The sequence below is a fragment of the Pezoporus wallicus genome, unplaced genomic scaffold (assembly GCF_028554395.1).
Source record: "Pezoporus wallicus isolate ANWC-B61680 ecotype Strahan unplaced genomic scaffold, APGP_CSIRO_Pwel_v1 contig_7506, whole genome shotgun sequence".
Classification (NCBI taxonomy): domain Eukaryota; kingdom Metazoa; phylum Chordata; class Aves; order Psittaciformes; family Psittacidae; genus Pezoporus; species Pezoporus wallicus.
This window is the reverse complement of record NW_026637546.1, coordinates 2,274,380-2,295,341: the sequence shown is the minus strand read 5'-3', so window position 1 is coordinate 2,295,341 and position 20,962 is coordinate 2,274,380. Positions and strand designations below refer to the sequence as shown.

The 20,962-nt window shown below is 46.6% G+C and overlaps 2 protein-coding genes across 3 annotated transcripts; one reads left to right on the top strand and one right to left on the bottom strand.

The window, feature by feature from the left end:
* Window positions 1–1,253: 1,253 nt before the first annotated feature.
* BTF3 (basic transcription factor 3) lies at window positions 1,254–7,467 on the bottom strand. 2 transcript variants are annotated; one of them, XM_057406135.1, is made up of 6 exons: window positions 7,406–7,467; window positions 7,053–7,121; window positions 5,051–5,164; window positions 4,632–4,833; window positions 2,153–2,209; window positions 1,254–1,621 (listed from the first exon to the last, which is right to left on the bottom strand). In XM_057406135.1, the coding sequence occupies exons 2-6, from the start codon at window positions 7,119–7,121 to the stop codon at window positions 1,575–1,577; spliced, it is 489 nt and encodes a 162-aa protein (XP_057262118.1). In that variant the 5' UTR covers window positions 7,406–7,467; the 3' UTR covers window positions 1,254–1,574. The 2 variants fall into 2 exon arrangements, with proteins under 2 accessions (XP_057262118.1, XP_057262119.1); XM_057406136.1 differs by lacking the exon at window positions 7,406–7,467 and having other exon boundaries at window positions 6,952–7,079.
* Window positions 7,468–15,016: 7,549 nt separating this feature from the next.
* FOXD1 (forkhead box D1) lies at window positions 15,017–16,678 on the top strand. Its single transcript, XM_057406131.1, has one exon. It carries the CDS (start codon window positions 15,119–15,121, stop codon window positions 16,367–16,369), a length of 1,251 nt encoding a protein of 416 aa, XP_057262114.1. The 5' UTR covers window positions 15,017–15,118; the 3' UTR covers window positions 16,370–16,678.
* The last annotated feature ends 4,284 nt before the right edge of the window (window positions 16,679–20,962 follow it).

Here is a 20,962-nt window from a genome sequence, read left to right as displayed (position 1 = left end):
AACCCAGCACACCATTTATTGACTCAACATGTCACAGAAGTTGGTAAACAACTCTCTAAAATTCATTTTTTTTTTTACCTTTTACAGAGCAATTAGCTTCAAGTCACCATCTTCATTTCAAAACTCACATTTGCAGTTTTCCTCTTATGGCCACAAGTCAATGAAAGCACTTTATTTCAACTAATTAAACGCTAAAAGTGTAATTTACTGATAAAGTACTTGCAAACTTATATTGTTACTCTAAGTTCTTGCACTTGGCTCCAGCCATGACACGCTCACATCAGATCAGTGTCTTACATCAAAGTACAGGAAATGCACAGGTCAAACAAGTTCCTCCACTGTTTCCCAACAGTAACTACACCATGACAAACATGCTTGGCAAGTCAAAGAGCCCCACCTTTTTCCAGGCACAGGAGAACTTTGTTATGGCTACAGCAAAGTTTTAACCTGAATGTTTCACCTCACAAGGATGAACTTCCACTTCCAGAAGTATTTAGAGACAACCTTGGTGAATACTCTTCTGCCCTAGATACAGCTTATGTTACGGAAACAATCCAATTTATCATTAACACCAAAGTTTAGCCCTCACCCCTGGAAGCTCCAACTATGCCAAGGTCAGACTGGAACTTAAAAAGGTCTTTCTCATGCCCAGAAACCAAATTCTCTTTTCCTCTGGAACACACGAAAGCAACAGAAAGAACATATCCCTGAAACATCCAAACATAATTATTAGTTAATAGATTCACAGATGCTAGATACAGGCTTGATTAAGAGCCATTATAAATTCTATTAAGGCTTTCCTCTTCCTATACTTCCTCCATGTAACTGACATTTTCAGGTAAATAAAGTACCAGGAAAGCATTATTTAATTCATTAAATAGTTACAACCTGCAAGTACCTATTAAACTTACTGAAGATTTAACATTGCTTCCTCCAAGGTGCCACTGTTTAAGGCCAAAGGTCTCCCTCAACTTGCACATTTTGTTATATTAAACCACCGACACTTGTCTCTAGAATACAGACCTATTTGTGAAGTTCAGTAGATTAAAGTGACTTACAGCATATGTAACTGACCTGCAAACAGGTTCATTATTCCAAATATATTCAGTCCAAAATGCTCCACTATGCACAGGAGAAGTTTAGAAGACGGTTTAACAGCAAAAGGAGGATATTCTGCAGAAAAGCAAGGCCTTTTCTGACTAATTATGGAAAATTTTTTCCTACTTTTCTGACACAAAAGCCACACCAGAAAATTTCTTTATATTTTTATTGTATGTCAAAATTCAGTAAAGATGATGTTTAGCTTGTATACAAGTTACTCAAAAACTGTGTCTAGGCAGAGATTCATTAGCAATCCAACTTATTTCAAAGCATAAGTTTGTTCAATCAGGCCACAAAAATAATATTGTGTACAAGCAGTAACTAAAGAGCTGCAGGTTCAAGGAGTTTTCAGATATCACAGATGTTGATATATCATCAGGAAATAAAAATAAAATCAAAGCAGTTACAATATAAAATAGCAGCTCCATATTGCCTTTTCAGGTTTTAACTTTATTTAGAGAGTGACACTTAGTTCAGTTTGCCTCGTTCTTTGAAGCTTCATCGAAGTTTTCAACAAGATCTAGGGAAAAGAAGAACACTGAAATTAAAATCTGACACATTTTCACTTTGCCAAATATTCTGGATTTGTTTTACTTCCCCCATGTGAAGTTCTACTTCATATCAAGTGCTCACAACATAAAGAAGCTTCAGCTTACAAAAAATCAGAACAAGCAACTTTTAAGAGCTTTATGATTCTTTCTTCTTTCTCAACCAAGTTTTGCATGGTTCACTATAAAGCACAATTCTAGAATCATTTAACTTCGTTATAATCACAACTGAGCAAAGTGATATTGAGAAGGTAATTTCCTCCTACCCTTCTTACTGAATACTAAATAATCATCTTAGCCACAGCTATTACTTCTATAGAGGACAAAAATGCTAGCTCAAACCAACAAATCTCTCATGTTGCCTGGAAACAATGAAATAATCTGCCCACAGAAACTCAGTGACAGCAACTGACTGGTCAACACTCTTAACATGCTTGCCCCAAGCACTACATATCTCTCAGGAAAATTCACCTTCTCCTCCTCCACTGCATGCTTGTTCTTACCTGGAACTTCATCATCATCTTCTTCACCTGTAGCAAGTGGTGCTTTTCCATCCACAGCTGCAAGAGCATGCAATTAATAAGCATCAGTCAAGCTCACCATAGGCATCTTGATTAACTCTGTATTTCTGAAAGCATGATCAAAGATTCTGAGCTGAACTGCAATACTTTATTCAGTTCCTGGACTGAATAAAAATGTTGAACTAATCTAGGAGGTTCACATTTCCTTTGTTACTGATAATGCTTAAACAGCCCAGGAGGGTAATGATAAGATGCAGGCTAAACCAGCTTACTAGTAGTCTTCTATCTAGGTATCCTGAGTGCCTTGCATGGTAATAATTTTCAGCTACAAGTGATTCTACCAATTTCTATTAGAAGCAGCTTGGTTTATTGATTACTCCAGGTTCACACGTTTTACACAATCAAGCTTTAAGAAAATAAAGGATCCTGTATTTTAGGACTTTGAGGAAAACTCAGGTGTAATTGTGAAGGGGCAGGCAGACACACATTAATTAAAGATATTAGTGCTCCCAGGCAAGCTCAGAGGAACATGGAACTGGATGCACAATTTTACACTTATGTGGTTGAGGTAACCATGTGTTCTGGACCACATCTCTGCCAACTCAGCTGTTTCTTAACTACTCCCATTTTGTTTGCCAGAGCTACTGAGACTTAACCATGCCTACTGTAGCAGACCAATGAGCATCTGTTAAACTGCAGCAGTATAATACTAAGAATAGATATCTCAGGTCCCCAAATGCCTACACCACTACTTCCATTGCTATTCTCAGCTCTGCTACCAAGGGTAAGCTGTCTTGTACTCTCCATCACCTCAGTTTTATCTTAATTAATCCTTCTCGGTTTTCAAGAAAAGCATGAGGCAACATATGGGTTTATACTAGACCTGTATCCTGATTTCTAGAGAACCAAAAATCAGAAGAATGAATAAACTTTGGTGTGAAAGGGCATGGGACAATGTTGCCACTAACTCTCCTTTTGTTTTTTTAACAGCAGAAACCTGTTACAGCTTAAGTGCATCTCAGTGTCAAATACCACATTTTAGAAGCGACCCTGTTGTTCCCTTCTACACCATCTGCATTGTCTCTCATCCAATATCAGACTAAGATTACTTTAACACCTGCAAATGCAATCACCACAGACACTTCACTTTTCAGTGCCTTTCAAATCCAGCAGACAATGCTGAATGGAAAGTTTTGGGAGACTACTTTGGTAACCACCCAAACTGGCAAGGAATAGCCATTTACTAGATCATACAAAGCAAGCACTTAAACAAGCTTCCCTAATACTAAATTGCAAGATTTAGTTTAGCCCGAATATAACCCACCTTGTTATGAGAACAGAGATCTTTGCAGATCATTTTAGGTTGGTTTTTTATACATTTCAAGCCCTACTGCCACAAGAAAGCCACAGAGGTAACATTAGGAAGGAAGGACCTAAGCTCCATGTGGAAAGCAGCAGTTTAGCCCACCTCAGGAAGACCACTTCCAGCAGATTTTTTTCAGTGGAAGTTGACAGAAGGAAAGTCTTAAACTTTAGGAATGGAAATACAAGCTGGCAGCAAAGTACAGGAAGAAAAAATGTAGCAAGCAAGTTCAGAACTACCAGAAACTGGACACTGCGATACGCTTCTATTTTCTGTTTAGGATGTTCAATACCTTAAAAGGAATGGGCTTAAGATATTTCAGAAAGAAGACAGTACATACAGAACCCAATGAGTGTTTCCAGTGCCAACAAGCCTGTGTTTCACTCCTAATAATCACTCTGTAGCAGCAGCATCTTTTCTAAACACTATATACTTAAATCTCTCCTTTACTTTTCCCAGTTTTAAGAAGAAAAAGTACATGTGTTTTTACTAATTTAAGAATGAACTAGGAAGTTGGTGTATCTAGTTTAATGCCAGTCCTGTCCTCTCCACTGCTCTACACACAGAAATTATTATGCATTTCCTTACAAATACTGTGCAATTCCCTCCTAGTGATCAGAAGCCCGTGCAAGAAATACCTCCACCACACCTGTGAAGCAGCAAAGCAGTTGCAAGATGTCTGTTCTCAAGTCCCTTTCTCATTACTTATGTTTCCATTCAAAGTGACAAAACTGACACACTCAAATTCCTTTTTCTTAAACCCTAACTCTTCCAGAACTCATCTACTTACCTTTAATGAACAAGGCAGAACTTTAATGAACCACAATATGGCAGATCAAGAAGTAAGCCACCATGAAATAAAGTCTGGCTACAGCTTTCCAGTCTGACACCAGCTGCAAGATACACCAACAGGTGCCCCTGCTGTACTTGGTTATACTCATCAGATTTGAGCTATAAATAAGATGCAAGAGTTCCATTTCTTTGTAAGTATTTTATAATATGCTTACAGACAGCAAGGGTGCACTGAATTTCACTGCTGCTATACAAATAAGCCTCATGTCAGCTGCCAGCATGAAATGCATTCAAGTTTCAACTTACACTGCTTGGGTAGGGCTTCTGCCAATCTCCTCAGGCTGGTCAAACTGTCAGCTCCAAGCTGGTTTAAGATGCTAGGAAGCATTTCTGTTAGCTGCTTTGTCTCAGCATGACCCGTGATAGTGAAAGTGTTAGCAGCCAGAGATGCCTGAACTTTAGGATTATTGAAGTGAATGACTGTTCCTTGGTTAGTAAACATGTTGACCTGCAAGAAAAAAAAACAAAACACAATACACACACACACACACACAAAAATAGATTCGAAGCAGTTTAGCAAGATATTTTCAATTTAACAGGCAACTGAGTCCACAAATATCTACTGATAATTTACAGAAAAGTTTAGGTCATTATTTACCTGGAATACTTGTACTGATAAATTTTTCTATTCCTGAAAATAGTATTTTTTCATTAGAAGCAATTACCTCCTCAATTCCAGAAATATTGTTGACTCCCAGTTTCTTCAATGAAAATTGAAGTTTTTTGTCATCTGCTGCAGCTGTTCTGTGGACAACCTTCTTCTTTCTGCGGGCAGTACCCTTTGCCAAAAGAAAAAAAAAAAAAGGGGCAAGCTCCAAATTACTACTTAAATAGTTCTTCACAAACTCTAATCCTCAGGACTGTATAACTACTCTGCAGCCATCTACAAATCAGTTTACCATACAAAGTTCTACTTTTGTGTTATAGTGCACGCAACCATACCCCTCCAACTGCACTGCAGCAGTCTCTCTCTTGCTAGAAGGCAAGCTTTGCATGTCTGTCACAAGAGTGAAGTTTTAGGAAGCAATGCACCAGAGAATGTTTATTCTGCAATTCTCTTGGGGTTTCTGCAGCACCTTGCAAGAAAAATTGCAAGTTTACCCTTGCCTGTTATCACAGCAATAACAATGAAAAATAGGCATGGGTGTACGTAATTTCTGAAGTTTATTATTTTTTTATCATCTTTCTTCAGTTGTAGTTGTAATTCCTGTAATAGTCAAAGACCATGTAGGTCACACCAACAGAATAGTAGACTCATCTGCCACTCCTCTAAAAAGACTTGGAAAAAAACCCATGGCATTACCTGTAGGTATGTTCTACACAGAAACCTCAAACTTCCCACAACAAAGTACTGCAACAGCCCTCCACCTAAATATCATCTTTAGATTATTTGTAAAATCTGCAGACTTGCAACACCATTAAAATCTTCCAGTAAAAGGCAATGTGCAACCTTTTCACACAAGAAGTGACTCCTTCCCTGTCTGAAAACTCCTCTACAGCCATCTCAACTTATATGGTGACAATGTCATGAAGAATCCCCTTAATAATTTCCAGTTATAAAACAAATTGGAAAAAAAAACTTCAGGCATTCAAAGTATTTCACACACCAATGCTAAACTGAATGACAGCACCACCAGTATAGTCTACACTTCGCTAATGCCTCTAGAAGACTTATATTGACAAGGGAGCTACAAGAACTGTAATCTGAAAGCATGCTCTTACACAATAAAGATTACAAACCTCTACAGTCAATAAACACACACTGGTAACACACACACAATCATCAATAGAACACAGAAATTCCCTACTTAACCAGTAGCCCATACAAAGAATATGCAAAAACACCAGGCCAGTTAATTACTACATTAGCCTCGGTTTACTCCTGCCTAACTCTCCAGCTAAAGGAAAAAAAATAAAATCAAGACAGTTCCTGGAATTCCCATCAGCAAGACTTCTGTTGAACAGCTTGTATTTTAAGATACTGTGAGTACACTTCCTCAGGTATAAAAACCCCCATAAATTCCTGCCTTAAAACTGAGACTGTAATTAAAATGTTTATACCATACAGCTATATTAAGAATACTTTATTTTCATATTGTAAGTAGTCACACAGCTACATGTATTCAAATGTCATAACAAAATGGAGAGGTTTTCTGAACATGTTAGTCTACAACTGCAAGAGTATGGAAAGCACAGAATTTCTAACTTCGTTCTAAAAGCAAGAATTAGCCATGGGCACATTAAAGGCTTCCGACAAAGAGTCTGGCACATAACCTCTACAATATGTTATAAAAACTATGCTCAAACTTTTTTACTGTAAAACCCACACATTTCAAACCACACACACACCTATACAAGCAAAAGGGCAATATACTGCAATATATTACAGCAAAGCTGAAATATTTTACAATATATTGCAGTATGTTACAGCAAAGCTGAAATATATTACAATATATTACAGTAAAACTGAAAAGGCTGGAGATTCAGTTACTCCACGCAACTTCTACAGAACTGACTCCGGAAATCCCTGCAGCAGCAGCACAGCTCCCAGCCAAGGAAAACACACTCGTGCTGCTCCCACCACGGTTTTCTGGATCCCTCATGCTAGGCCTGGCATGCGAGCGCAGACACACGGCCCCGAGGACTGGGCGAGAACTCGGCGCCTACCTTGCCACCGATGCGCACTTGAGCCTGCAGCTTGGCGAGTTTCTCCTGGTTCATGATTGTTTCTTTCATCTGTGGAAGCAACAAGAGCACCCGTGACTGGCGGGCCGCTAGGCGCCGGTGTGAGGGCAAGGGGGCGCAAAGGACTCTGCAGCTGCCCCTCACCACAAACGTGCCTGCCCAGCCCCACAGGCCACAAGTTAGGGCACCCTACCACATCACAGCAGTAGGAAAGGTGCTCCTACCTGAGTGGAAGCTCAGCACCCCTCGAGCCCAGCCCGTAACCACCTCCCCTTACCACTACCACCCATCAGCCGACCTACAGCTCTCAGTCACCCCCCGCCGCCTCTTTATACCTTCCCAGAGCGGAAGCGGCGGAGCCGGAGAGAGATAAAAGACGAGAACCGGGGGCCAAGTGCGGGATCGGGCGTTACACGCGGAGCTGCCTGAAGCGAGATGGCGGCCGGAAGGAAGGTACAGCGAGGCGTACTCCGCATGCGCAGTTGTCCGGGTCGGTCGAGGGCGCCTCCCGCGGTCGGGCGTTATTGGTGCTGTGGGGTCTAGCTGCGCCTGGGGGCCGGCGGTCGGCTTGGCTGTGCGGCCCTTCCTGCTGCGGTCGGGGGCCTCACTCCGCGATGGCGGATGGCCTCAGTGTTGGCTTGTTTGGTTTTTCACTCCTTGAAAGCGTGTACGGGTTGTGCTTTCTTTATTGTCTTCATAACACAAACTTACCCGCTATCTCTGGCCCAGGGGTTCCACGTGTGGGTTTGGGGGCAATACTCTTCCCGGCTGCCCTGCTCGAAGCCAGCCCGCTGAGGTTAATTTCTTTAAGGCAGGCTGTCTGTCACCGCTGCCCACGGGGCAATTCTGATCTCGTTTTATTTGCCTTCATCTCAGGTGTTCTTTGCTTTGGCTCTGTATCCTCCATTGCATTAGCAGGTTTTCTGCTGGCCGCTGAACGCTGGTTCTTGCAGAGCCTTCTTTCTGCAGCAGTGTTTTTCATCACCAAGGTCTTAACTAACATGCCTGTACTGTCCCTGTGTTATCTAACTTTTGAGAATCAAATGTAAGCCTTCAAGGCCTAACTTGAGCAGTTGCTGCTGCATTTGAGTATTTGTAAACCATATTCCTCAGGGTAGAGGTAATTCACAGTGTACAATTTCAGTCCTCCCCAGGTTTACTAATGTACTTCAGTTTTTTCTCTCGAAAGGAGCCTGGTGGGACTAATCTAGTTATCGGGAGCTCGTACGTGTGGGTTCCCATTCTTAGTATGCAGAGAGCTTAGCAATCTTTGGCTTCTGACCTGTGCTGCATAGCAGGGTGCAGGAGCAGATTTAGGGGGAAAGAAGCCTGACATTTCTATCAGTGTTCATCAAGTGATGCAGCACAAGGGGAAGTCATGTTGTTCTGTGGTCCTGCCCCCATCACCACTGCAACCAAACTCAACTGGCCTCCTGGCAGCAGTATAATACCACCAACCTTGTCATCATCTCATCCTGTATTTTAATGCCTTCTAAACCAATTATTCTCTGGAATATCCTCAATGAACTACTACCTTTGTTCTTGTTTCTGTAAGACTACGTTAATAATTAATTTATCCTTCTCTACTGATTAATGGTAAAGCTCCAATGATAGTAATTTCCAGAGCCACGGTTTTGCCAAGGCAGTGCTTTTCATGTGTGTGTTTGCTCTCATGATATCTTTTCACTACGTTGTAGCTGAGTGTTAATTTGTGCAGAAAATTTTGATTGCTGTTACAACTGAGACTTTTGTAATTAGTGAGAATGAATGATCAACCAAAAGTTATTCCAGCTGGTGGTGATTAAAGAGGTGCTGCTGAAAAGCAGCCTGTACCTCCCAACAGAACAACATCATGGCTGAAAATTAAATCAAACAGCTATAAAGGATGACCTGGGGACCTGCAGAAGTTTGGTCCACCCTATCTGTAAAATTGGAGTAGTAAGTTGGTTTGCTTAAAAAAGAAGGGGGAAGGAAGCCCATATTACTGTATCTGAACTAGCAAACCCAGTACCTAATTTGGAGGGAAAGGAACAAAATATATTGGGAGAAGGAGGGATTTGGGGAGGACAGAGTTTGTTCTGAACTTAAAGTGAAGTTTATAAATTTATTGCAAGATGAAACTGGCAATGTACCTGCAGCAGAAGAGAACAGTGCCAAGATAAAAAGAAAAAAAAAGAATAAATAAAAAACCTAAACCAAACCTGAGTAACTGTGGGCTATTGAAAGTAAAAGCAATAAATATTTCCACTTCAGATTTATCAGTCTGCCAACAATATCTAAGGAAGTTTTCTGGATTACTAGGCCAAATGATTACTAACATGCAAAATATTTTTGTAGGCTGAAATACTGATGTGAAAGAGTTGCAGAAAGATCATTCCAAGGTAGAAGCTGTAGAAAGTGCTGACCCAGTTTTCATCCTAGAATTAATTGGGCTGTAGGTATGATCTCATATTCCCTTGTGAGATTATGAAGACAAATTATGTTGAAAAAACACATCACTGAGTTGTATCAGGAATCAACTGAAGCAGTTCAAGAACTGCAGCTTAAAGGACTCTGTAAGATTTGGTTACGTTTCTTGGATCAAACAACAGATTTTCAAAAAACAAACTTTGCATCAGAGAAAAAGTATTTTAGAATGCTAAAGTAGTATTGGCTTGTTTTCTTTTTCCCTTTTTCTGTAATTGCATAATGGGAAACATAAACCTAAACCTGGATTCTGTGTAGCTGAAGAACTTCTCTAAGGAAATGAAACAGATCCAAAGCCCATAGCACTGAAATGAAGCATCATCATCAGTAAGCATCTTTTCAGTTCTGAAAAAGGTTGAAAGTTAAGATCTAAAAATGATCAAAGAATATACATTGCTAAAACAAAGTTTGTTAGCTGCACGGAAGCAGCATAAGGGTGGAAAGAGACCATTAAATTGGTTACTCACAAAAATTGTCTCCTGAATTATGTGGAAGTTTAAAGGCAGGAGAATGACAGCATTTGCTGTCTAAATGCCAGTGGAAAAGGTCTTCCAAAAGACATGGCCAGTGTATAAGCAATAGCAGAGTACATTGAGAAAAGGTGTTGTTAGTGTCATTTTCAGGAAAGAAATCACAGGTCATACATAAGTGATTAGGCAAAAGTGAAGTATTATTTGTCCAGATTGCCAGTGACTACAAACAACACAGTGTATTTTCAGACAATGGAGGAAATATGATATTTAAAATCTCATTAAAAAAAAAACAAAAACATTTGTTCAAAAGAATGCTGTGTTCAGCACCAGGACATAAGGGGAAAAGTGCTAAGTTATTTGGAAAAATACGCATATATGTTAGTAATTTAGGGGAGGAAAGCGGTATCATCATGGGGTACGAAAGCAAAAGTGGTGAGAAATATAAATGGAAAAGAAATAATCTTAGAAAGTCTAAACATAGGACTCACTGAATAATTCAGAACTTTTTAAGAAATACTAAACATATCTAAACATTGAATGGGAGCATGGGAAGATTGATCTTAATTGCAGTGCTGTTTTCACCTCATATAATGTAGTGTTGTACCATGTGCTGGTGAGTTGTATGGAGTGTCAGGGAAGAGAACACTCCTCAGCAGACGGTGTCCTTTTGTCACCATGCCTGTAAGTCTTAAACTCAGCAACCCAAAATACCTGGGCTTCAAGCCACCTTCCAAGCTTTTCATGAGTGGTGGGTTGCCTCTCTCTGTTTATGACGCCCCGCAGAGGCCGACTAGCGAATAGTCCGATAAGTGCTACACAGAGAATGTCCTGCCTTCACTGAACATGGTTCAAATAGGCTTTGCCAAATACTTGGGAATTCATGTTAATTGGACTGGTAAAGGCTCACCAAGGAAGGCTTTAATGTTAGTCTTTGTTAAAAATTAAAATCTCTCTAGAGAACAGGTGAAAGTCAGAAGTCACAATATTCCTCACTGGCTGTGTGTGAAGATGGTACCTCAAATTTATGCAGACATCAGACTCAAACCAATTTATTCCTACGCACAGAATTCAAGAGAACTTTATAATTTAAGCCACAGAAAATACAGAAATATTTTTAACCCTGATTAGTTAGATGTGTAGCTGTCAATGCACCACCTTGGCCAATATCTTGGCGGCTGTGAAGGTGCGATTTATTATCTGTTTTGCCTTTGGCTTCATAGGTTGCCTTTGGCCCAGGTTAGTGTTCAGCAGGAGGCAAGTGCAGTGGGCCAGGGGTGGGGAGGCTGAACAGGGCAAGGGCTTTCTTCCTCCTGCAGCAACTAGCTGTTATTTCTGTTCAAGCCTGGCAGGAGCCCACCACCCGCCTAGTTTCAGATGGAAAAATCAATCTTCTCTTATCTTCAATCACAGTATAGCCTGTCCCCAATGATTTCTAAGTAAACAAAGAGCATACCTGCCAATATTACTTGCCTCACTACAGAATTAAATGAAAAATATGCCAAATGTCTCAGACATGAATTACAGGATCTCCCTCCTTATTTGCCAGAGCATGTCTACAACAAAGAGTTCAGGGCTTATTCAGACGATGTTAGAAAGTTTTCCAATAGTCAGTGGAGTCATAAAATCAAATGTAACCTAAACAAACATGATTTGTCCTTATGATGAATACCAGATGTGATGGCCAGTGCTCTATTTTGAAAATCAGGTATCCCTCCACTAGCACTGGCTTTAAAGAGTAGAAATAAAAAGTTTAAATAAAAATTATAAAAGTAAATTTAGGGATTGGGTGCAGAGCAGAACTGCTTGTACCAATTGCCAGAGTGCTTTGATCCCATGCATCCACAGCGCCAATAGAATGTGGAGTGTTCTGTATCAGTATGCAGGAATTTTGTGTGTAGTGCATAATTTAAAATTTATAATGGATGACAGTAAGCCCAAGCGATAAAAAAAAAAATAAATAAACCCTATCTGTACACCTGTATTTCACATCTTGTTTCTGTGCTACTGTGGTTTTAGGCCTGTGTTTATATTTATATCGTTCACAAGCAGAGAAACCACGGACTAGTGCCCCCGAGGTCCTAGGGGCCGTTTCGTGGATGGGTGTGTATGGCCCAAGAAGGGCGACAGAGCCCTGGTGCGATGGCGCCCGGAGAAGTTACACCGTTTTCGTGGAAGGGAGTTTCTCATGTCCCCCCAGAACGCTGCTTTTCCCTACGGTCTCGGGGTCTCGCTCAGCCCCGGGCAGGGCATCCTGCCCTGCCGTTTCCGGGAGCTGGTCGGGGCGGAGAGTCACGCCGGGCACCCTGCTCTGGCACACGGCTTCCCGGAGCCGGCCGACCCGACGTGTCCCGGCGCTCCCTACCGGTAGGTGGCATCCACCGTCCGCGCAGAGCACCGCCAGAAGCGTACCGTCGCCGAGAGGAGCGGAGCCGCCGCGGGACAGGGACCGGGGCAAAACCCCGCGACCGCGTGGTCCGACGTAGGGGAAAGCCGTTACGGCTGTGCCTCTGCTGCTCGCCTGCCTTCTTTTGTTTCTTGCCAATTTAAGAACGCACCTACCGGGCTGAGACGGGAGCGAGTGGAAGATGCACCAGGTCTCAGTTGTCTTCATTGGGGCTAGCTCAGCTGCCCCCAAGAAGGCAAGCCCCTCAGACCCCTCTGCGGCGACAGTCGAGGGCTTGCTATATTGGCCGGGTCTGCCAGGGCGTCCCCATCCCCCTCGCCGGCCGCGTTCAAGAGGACCCGAGCCGGGGGCCCTCCCGTGCTGCCGGTCCTACCGCAGAGCCGCTGATGTCCCACGATCAGTGAGACCTGATGCGTCCTGCGTGGGGCTTAGCAGTAGGTCGCGGGCAGATGCAGCTCTTCTGCTCTGCTGCTACAGCGGATCTTCCCCATAAATTTTTGAGCTTCAATGTTCTTCCGTTAAAAGAGCGTGAGGGTTTGTTTTTTGAGATAATTTCAAACCTTCAGGCCAGAAGAAGAGCAAGAATAACACGAATAAAAAAGGAGTTAAAAGGAAAAATACTAACTCTTTGTACCGATGAGAAAATTCTTGGAGAGGAAAAGTTCTCTTTATGCCTTCTGTGTAGTAACTTGCCCTAGAACTCGAAACTAATTCAAAGGGGCATTTTACTTCCTATGAGATGTAAGTCTCGAGTGATATTATCAATCTTTCTACAGGAAAAATTAGTAGTCCCATTACGAATTTCGGACTTCTTTTTTCTTCCTTTCCCTCTCATCATCCCCCCCCCCCCCCCCCCCCCCCCCTTTTTGTAACATTTGGTGGTATTCTCCTGCAGACGATTTAGTGGTGAACAAAATGTAAATAGGATTATTTGGAAATAGTAGAAAGGATTATGTTGTAAATCCGTGGAACTGGGTTTGAAAGAGGGTGGCTTGGGTCCTTTGAATTAGGACGATATATCGAAAACGTATTTCAAGAAAACGGTGTGTGAGAGTTGTTTGGGCAGCGAGATTTGAGCAGTGAGGACGCTAGGCATCAGTCTGCCCTTCTCACCCCGGTTTCTACCGGAGTTCGAAATGCTCTCCTCCTCTTCCTCCCATCCCAATCGGATCGTCATCGTGGGTTATCCTAACAGAACTGGAAGGGATGGGGATTTTTAAGGCTTTTCTTTATAAGACCACGGTGATTGCATTTCTGTTAAGTTTGGTTTTGTCCTTTCCCTGCCACACCTCGCATAAAGGGAGTCCTCGCTCTTCTGCTGTCCTTGCATGTACCACCTGAAACTGGGAACGGTGGACTTGATTAGAAAGCAGTTCTTTGTGTCGCTTTCTTTGAGGTGTTCCTCCTACACTTAGAGCAGAATTCACAGTTTAAAGGCGGGTGAACTGTCTTCCTTTGCACGTAAAAGAGATAACGATAATTCTTGTGTTTTCCATAATGAAGGGAACTGCTTCTCTCCCTTTACAAACAATAACCTTACAAATAAACCGTGAGATTAGCGGTGTGCTTTGGAGGCGAGCTTGCGAGGTCGACTTCGAGAGATATGTGATTTAATTCTTAAGTGAATTAAACTCTGGAGGGTGAGAAGGAAGGGAGGGAGAGAGATGTCTCTAAATCATCCCGCAGGCAGAAGCCTGAAGTTTATTAACTCACCACCTCCCTCCCGGGCCTGATTTTTGTTTTTTAACTCCCCTCCTTCCCACGGGAAGCGGGACCCGGTCGCTGGGGAAAGCCCAGGAAGACGCAGAGCTCCCTGCACCCTCCAGACCGCTCCTGGGAAGATGCTCTAGCACTTTGGAAGAGGCTCTAACTTTTCTTATATCCACCCGGGGCGGGGTGGGGGAAGGCGGGTAATGTCTTTATTTCCCCTCTTCTCCCTTACGGGCGGCCCCGGTGGCCCCTCTCCGCCCCGAGCGCCTCCTGCAGGGCTGAGGGCGGGGGCATGGGGCGGGCTGCGAGGCGCCTCGCGCGGTGGGGGGACACGGCACCATCCGAGGCCACCGCTCTCCCCGCCGCGCTCTGACGCCGGGAGCCATGTGATGGCCCCCTCGCTATAAGGCAGGGAGGAAGGCTGCCCTCAACTGGGACTCGGCCCCAGCCTTTTCACTGTCTTTTCCAAAGCCCCGGCAAACCGCCCCCTGCGCCCTCCCTCCTCGCCAGCCTCCTCCCCTCCCTCCTCCTCCCAGGACTAGGCACGCTCCCTCCGGCCCCACATCCATTAATGTCTGGGGGCTGAGGTGAGGAGAAAGAAGGGGGAATCGACTTCCAGGCGCTGCAGCACAGCCACCCCTTCCCCTCCAAGCCCCGGCTTCAACCAAAAAAAAAAACGCCAAAACCCAAAATACCCCCCAAAAAGGGGAGAGGAAGAAAGAGAGCGGTACAGATACCCAAACAGCCGCAAAAAATACCCCGAAACAAAACCCAAACCAGCCGCCGCCTCCGAGCGGGCGGCGGGAGCTCTCCCGCGGCGCGGCAGCGGCGGCGCTGGGGGCCGGCGCGGCTCGGAGCGGCCCGCCTGCCCACGGCGGCGGCGGCAGGGCGGCTCTTCGCGGAGCGGCTCGGGGGTCTGGCGGCGGCGGGGAGGGCTCCCGCCCGCCCGCCGCGCTGCGCCGGCCGCCACCGATGCGCTGCCCTGCCGCCGCGCCATGACCCTGAGCTCGGAGATGTCCGAGGCGACGGCGCTGGCTGAGGAGACCGACATCGATGTGGTGGGTGAGGAGGACGACGAGGAGGACGACGAGGAGCCGCAGCCCCACCGCCGCTCCTACGCGGAGGACGAGGAGGAGGAGGAAGAAGACGAGGATGTGGGTGACCTCCACGACGACGCCCTGCTGCCGCGGTCGCCCGTGCGCGGCGGAGGCTGCAGCGGTGTAGTTGGGGCGGGCGGCGGGGACGGTGCCGGCGGCGCTCGGCCCCCCTCGCGGGGCGGCCCGCAGAAAGCAGCAGCGGGCTGCGGCGGGGCGGGCGGCAGCGGCGGCGGGGCAGGCGGCGGCAGCGGCAAGAACAGCCTGGTGAAGCCGCCCTATTCTTACATCGCCCTCATCACTATGGCCATCCTGCAGAGCCCCAAGAAGAGGCTGACTCTGAGCGAGATCTGCGAGTTCATCAGCGGGCGCTTCCCCTACTACCGGGAGAAGTTCCCCGCCTGGCAGAACAGCATCCGCCACAACCTCTCCCTCAACGACTGCTTCGTCAAGATCCCCCGGGAGCCCGGCAACCCGGGCAAGGGCAACTACTGGACGCTGGACCCGGAGTCCGCCGACATGTTCGACAACGGGAGCTTCCTGCGCCGCCGAAAGCGCTTCAAGCGGCAGCAGCTCCCGGCCCCCGAGCTGCTCCTGCGTGCCGTGGATCCCGCCGCCTTCCTCCCGCAGCCCCCTCCCCAGCCCCCGCAGCAACCGCCCTGCGCCTATGGACCCTACGGCTGTGGCTACGGCCTCCAGCTTCAGCCCTACCACCCCCACTCCGCCCTCTTCACCTTCCACCACTCCTCCCCGCCGCCCCGCCAGCCCGCTGCCGCACCCGGCAGCGCTCCCGGCGCGACGCTGCCCCCCGCCGCCGCGGCCGCACCGCCGGGGCCCTTGTTGCCGGCGGCGGAGCTGGCACGGACGCCCTTCGGCTACGCGCACCCGCTGGGCCCGGCGCTGGCGGCCTCGCTTCACGCCGCCAAGCCTGGCAGCGGCGCGGCGCTGGCCCGCTCGCCCTTCTCCATCGAGAGCATCATCGGTGCTGGGCCCCCCCAGGGTCCTGGTCCCGGCGCGGGCAGCAGCTGCGCTTCCCAGTCGGCCGCGGCGCCGGGGCTGTCCCGCTCGGTGGGGAGCGCTGGGGGCGGCCTGCCCCCTGCCGCAGCCCTGCCCGCCGCGCCCGGCTTCGCGGCACGGATCTCTAACTGTTAAGGGTGTGGGAGTCTTTCCGAAGGTAGGATCTGGGGTATCTATGTCCTTTCTCTGCCGTTCGGATGGACGCCCAGCAGACGACGTCCGGAGGGAATGCGGGCTTTGCATGGGGATTTCGCGGTGGGACTCGGGAGGGAGCCGCCGCGGTGGCTGACCGCACGGGCAGGCGGTCACGCTATAGCAAAGTTACTCGTTATTCCTTAAAAATCAAAAATAATGGTGATAAATAACGTCTCTAAACCGTTAAAAGTTCAGAGATTCTCAGGTCTAGGAACTTGAAAACAGTGATGTACAGGAAAAAAAGAAAAAGGCTTGAGGGAGGACAGCAAAGCAATACTTTTTCATTTTAGTACACTTGTCTCATATACTTTTATAAAAGAAAAGATTAACATGTTTACACAGAAGAAAGTCAAGGTTATCATTTCTTATTTTAACCTGTGTTTTGTATTATAATAGACTTATGGAGTTTTTTATTTTGTACTTTATGCGTATTCTTTACAAGGAATATTGTTAAAAATTACTGGCAAGTATTATTGTACCATTTTAATGTAAAATTTTTACACAATTTCAAAAATAAAATTTTTAATTTTAAAAAAAAAAAAAGAAGAAGTGCAAAACCAAACCCAAAGACCAGAGGAGCCCAGCCAAACAATTGGCTTCGGACCCTTCCCTTCTTAATGGTTCTTCCTTCTTTGGGGCATTGGTATTTTTTTCTTGGGGATTAATAGTACAATAGCTAAGGAATTATAAAGCTTGCAATTTGTTATGGCTGGATTTGACCGCAAAGAAGCAAATCAGAATATGAGCTTTGCAGTCAAACCATTGTTAAACATAGCGGAGAATGAAAGACAAACAAACAAATAAATAAATAATGGACAGCAGAGGGAATAAATAGAAATAAATCTTTCTTGGGGGAGTAAATCCCAGTTCCTTAGGGCACCAATCGGGGGATTGATTAAAAAGACGGTTTAAAACTGTTTTTATACTTTTGGGTGTGTTCTAAATTACAACTGCCTCACAATTTGGTTTCCAAGAGGCCTAAATTAAAATACTGCTAATAAGCAGCTTGTACTGAACTTCAGAGAGATTTGACCGAGACACTTATGTTTCTGTGACGATAACAGGGACATGTGTTTCTACTTTACAATACACATAATATAAAATGAGCGTTGGGATATCCTCGTGTGACGAGCTGATTAGATGCATGATGTAAGGATGTGTAAGTGTATGAAACAAACCGTGAAGGCTGCTTTTCTGAGCGTGAACTCTTATCTTAACCTGTAAAAGATCGATAGATACCTATTTCATAGGCTAAAATTATTTTTAAACATAAAAGCCATCTTCAAATATTCGGATCTTAGGCATGAAGATTGAATCGCAGGGTTTAACAGCAGGCGTCTGATCGCTTGTTGTGGACTCTGAACACGAATTTTCAAATCAGGGCGGAGCTTTTCAAGTACGAATATTTGTACCAATTTAGTAGATTCAGGGATAAATTATGTGAATTATAGTGAAAAGGAAAAAAAAATGTGGTGCCTTTTAGTGCTCTTTGGAGTGAGGAGGGGAAGGTTGTGTGGTTACCTGATTTTACATACCGAAAAACCTCATCGCCTTGATTTTAAATACTATCAGGGATAGAAAAGTGATGCTTTTCTGTTTAGTTTGTAGCAACCCGGGGTTGAATCACTGGTTTTCAATAAGCGGGAAGACTGGGCGCAACATCTTTGCTAGGCTCCATCTGCAGTTTGCAGCTGGAGTGCCTCTTCGTTTGTCCCTGGTCCCTTAGAGGACAAGGAAGTGAAGGCAAGTTGAATTTCTAAAACTGAAGGGGAAAAGATCACAGAGGTACCGCAAACCTACCCTTGGGGTGGGGCGCATCCTTTTCACTAGGGACCGGTTAACTCGCTTTCCTGGGCCTGGCCGCATGCACCGGGCTGCGGCATTAGGATAGCGCGGGGTACCAAGCTCTGCTTAGGCACCCCTCGGAGATGAGACTAAAATCAATCAAAAGGGGGAGGTTTTGCGAGGGAGGAGACGGCTGTAACCGTGAGCGCGGCGCTGCCGGGCCTCCCGAGGAGGTATGCTGCTTGCCGTCGGTCTGGCTGCTGGAGCAGCGGCCGGAGGCGAAAGGCCATGTGAGTCCTTGCGGCGTCCCCGTACAGTCAGCGGGAAGAGCAGGTTCCGGCGACCCGGTGTTTGTTTTTCTTGGCTTCGTCGCAGCAAACCCTGGGGAGACCAGCGACCTCCCCAGAGCGGAGGCCGGCCCGGCCCGGGGTCTGAGCCTGCCCGTCGCCCTTCCCTCCGATGTCCTCAGAGAAAAGCCGTGTTCGAAGGTGTATGGCAAGGAAACTTGTTCCTTCCATGCTTTATGCCGGAAACTCTGCCACTTGTTCCTTCCGAGCTTTATGCCAATAGTCTGCATCCCAGGCCTTCACCTGGGAACTGGTGGGGAAGCTGGCACGAGCTAACTGCGATACCTCATGTAGCTTTTTCTTTTGTTGTTTGTTTGGGTTTTTTTGTTCAGGCGCTGAGGTGAGGGCTCTGGGAAGGGGTCTGTTGTGCTGGGGGAAGGCCCCTGCGCTTATTTCCTCAGAGTCCGTGAGGAAGCCTCCCAGCCTCTGCCCCCAGGGCCCAGCGGTCCAGGTTACCCGCGCCTCTGCCCCAGAGCAGGTACCGCTAGAAAGGGCATCGGCCCCGCAGCCCTTTGATGGGCTGGCAGCACTGCCGGGCCACTGCGACCTATTCTCATGCAAACGGCCAGCCGTACCCTCTCTTCAAACCTTCACCTCCTCCCCCGCCCCCCCCCCCCCCCCCCCCCGGGCTTTCCAGGCGAACAGAGGGGACGTGTAGTCCTCGTAGGGACGGAGCCCGGACCAACAATTCCTCAAAAATAGGCTGGGCCCTAAGAAACAATCTGGTGGGACAGACAGGATGGTGTCGCCTCCTTCTCCTCCTCCCACCTACAAAGTGTGGATTCATTAACCCATCTCCTTTTCTCATCATATCCCCGTAGGGCTGAGAGACGAATTGCTGGAACTGAATTGGGAGGGGATTGCTCTATGAGGGGGCAATGTTTCAATCAGCTCCTCCAGAAGGACCACACAAAAAGAAACTTCTTAGTTTATGGTGCTATTATGCAGAGTTTTAATCTAGGGATGGATTTAACCAAATGTTATCTATTGGGAATTTAATGAAGCCCTTATGTATTCAATCGCTTTTTATACCACACACAGTGTCTCCATCCAGAAACGTTTCCTTCCACATATTTCTTTGTTTCTGTTGCGTGATTTATATATTTTTAATTAGGTTTAAGAAAAAATGTTTCTTTTCAAACATCTTGTATAACGTTTGTCTCAAGCAGGACTGCGTTAGGTCCCTTCCCATATCCCCTGTAAAAGAAGTTTCTCCTTCCCTCCCCTGTGTCGAAGATGATTACTTTGTACGTCCGCACACTGTGCCCTTCCTTCCCGCCAGAGCGCTCCCCCCGCCTTGTGCAGAGGGGCCTGACATCGCGCCGGGTCTCCCGGGCCGTGGCGAAGGCTGAGGAGGGCAGCGCACCCCAGGGGTCCGGCCGGGCCCTGGGGCCCCCGTGAGTGGCTCCCCGGGCCTAAAGCTGGTCTCTTCCCAAGCCTTCCCTACCTTCAGCTCCTTCGGGCCACACATTCGCTCCTGGTTATTCTTCTGGTGCAGCGAGAGGCACCCCCGGGGTGCCAGCCGGTGCACCCTCCGTCCTTGAAGGCTGGTTTCAAGCATTCAGAGCCAACTCTGTTCTCGACCCTGAAGGGGCAAAGGGGAGGCAAGGGACTCACCTGCCCTCGGCTGCGCCCTTTTCTTGCCGCGCTGGTGGCGAGAGTAGAGCTCACTGTCACTCCTGCAGAGACTGAGGCCTGTGAGGGGAATATTTTGAAAAGTGGATCTGGTTTAATAGTCTTCTGGCACGGCCCGGAGGCTCTCCTACGTATGTAGTACTTTCCCTTATTACTTACAGTGAGTACTTCAGTAGTTTCTGATAATAGTGTATTTGACAGAAATAATGGAAATTATCGTGGCCAAACGCTCTCTGTTCTGGGACTTGCTAACCAAAGCAGATGCGTTTTTCAGCTTGTTACCAGCGGCTTACTCATCCTGAGCGAAGTTTCTCCCTGTCAGCTTCCTTTTCCGCGTGGTGCCGGGCCCCACACACCGGCGGCCACTGGCCGCCGGGTGCCAGCCGCCGGGTGCCTCCCTACTACGTAGGTGTCCGCTCGCCACCTCTTCCGGGCACCTGCCGCAGGTGACTGCAGGGCTTCTCTCCCCTTCTCAAATTCTTTCACCTCCGCAGTTCTCAACATGAGAGCCACGTCGAGCAGCCGCCGTGGGATCTCCACTCGCTGACCCTTCCTGCACTGCAAAGCGCGACAGAGGTACGGAGAAGAGATTTGTGCGCAAGTGTGTGTATGTATGCGCGTGCAGGAAGACGGCACGCAAGACGATAAAGAGTTGCTTTCGGATCCACACTGCGGCTGCAAATGTGTTTGTTGCCTCCCTGCGCAGATAGGTCCCCATCGATTTCTGTGGAGGCGGAGACCTGCAGGCGAGATCCAGATCGGTAAA

Excerpts from the sequence above, each read along its gene's own strand:
- FOXD1 (XM_057406131.1), top strand. The coding sequence starts at position 15,119 with ATGACCCTGAGCTCGGAGATGTCCGAGGCGACGGCGCTGGCTGAGGAG.
- BTF3 (XM_057406135.1), bottom strand. The coding sequence starts at position 7,121 with ATGAAAGAAACAATCATGAACCAGGAGAAACTCGCCAAGCTGCAGGCT. Across the intron at positions 2,210-4,631 it reads AGAAGCCCTACCCAAGCAGT|CTGTGGATGGAAAAGCACCA; the intron begins GTAAGTTGAAAC and ends ATGCTCTTGCAG. Across the intron at positions 1,622-2,152 it reads AGATGATGATGAAGTTCCAG|ATCTTGTTGAAAACTTCGAT; the intron begins GTAAGAACAAGC and ends TCTTTTCCCTAG.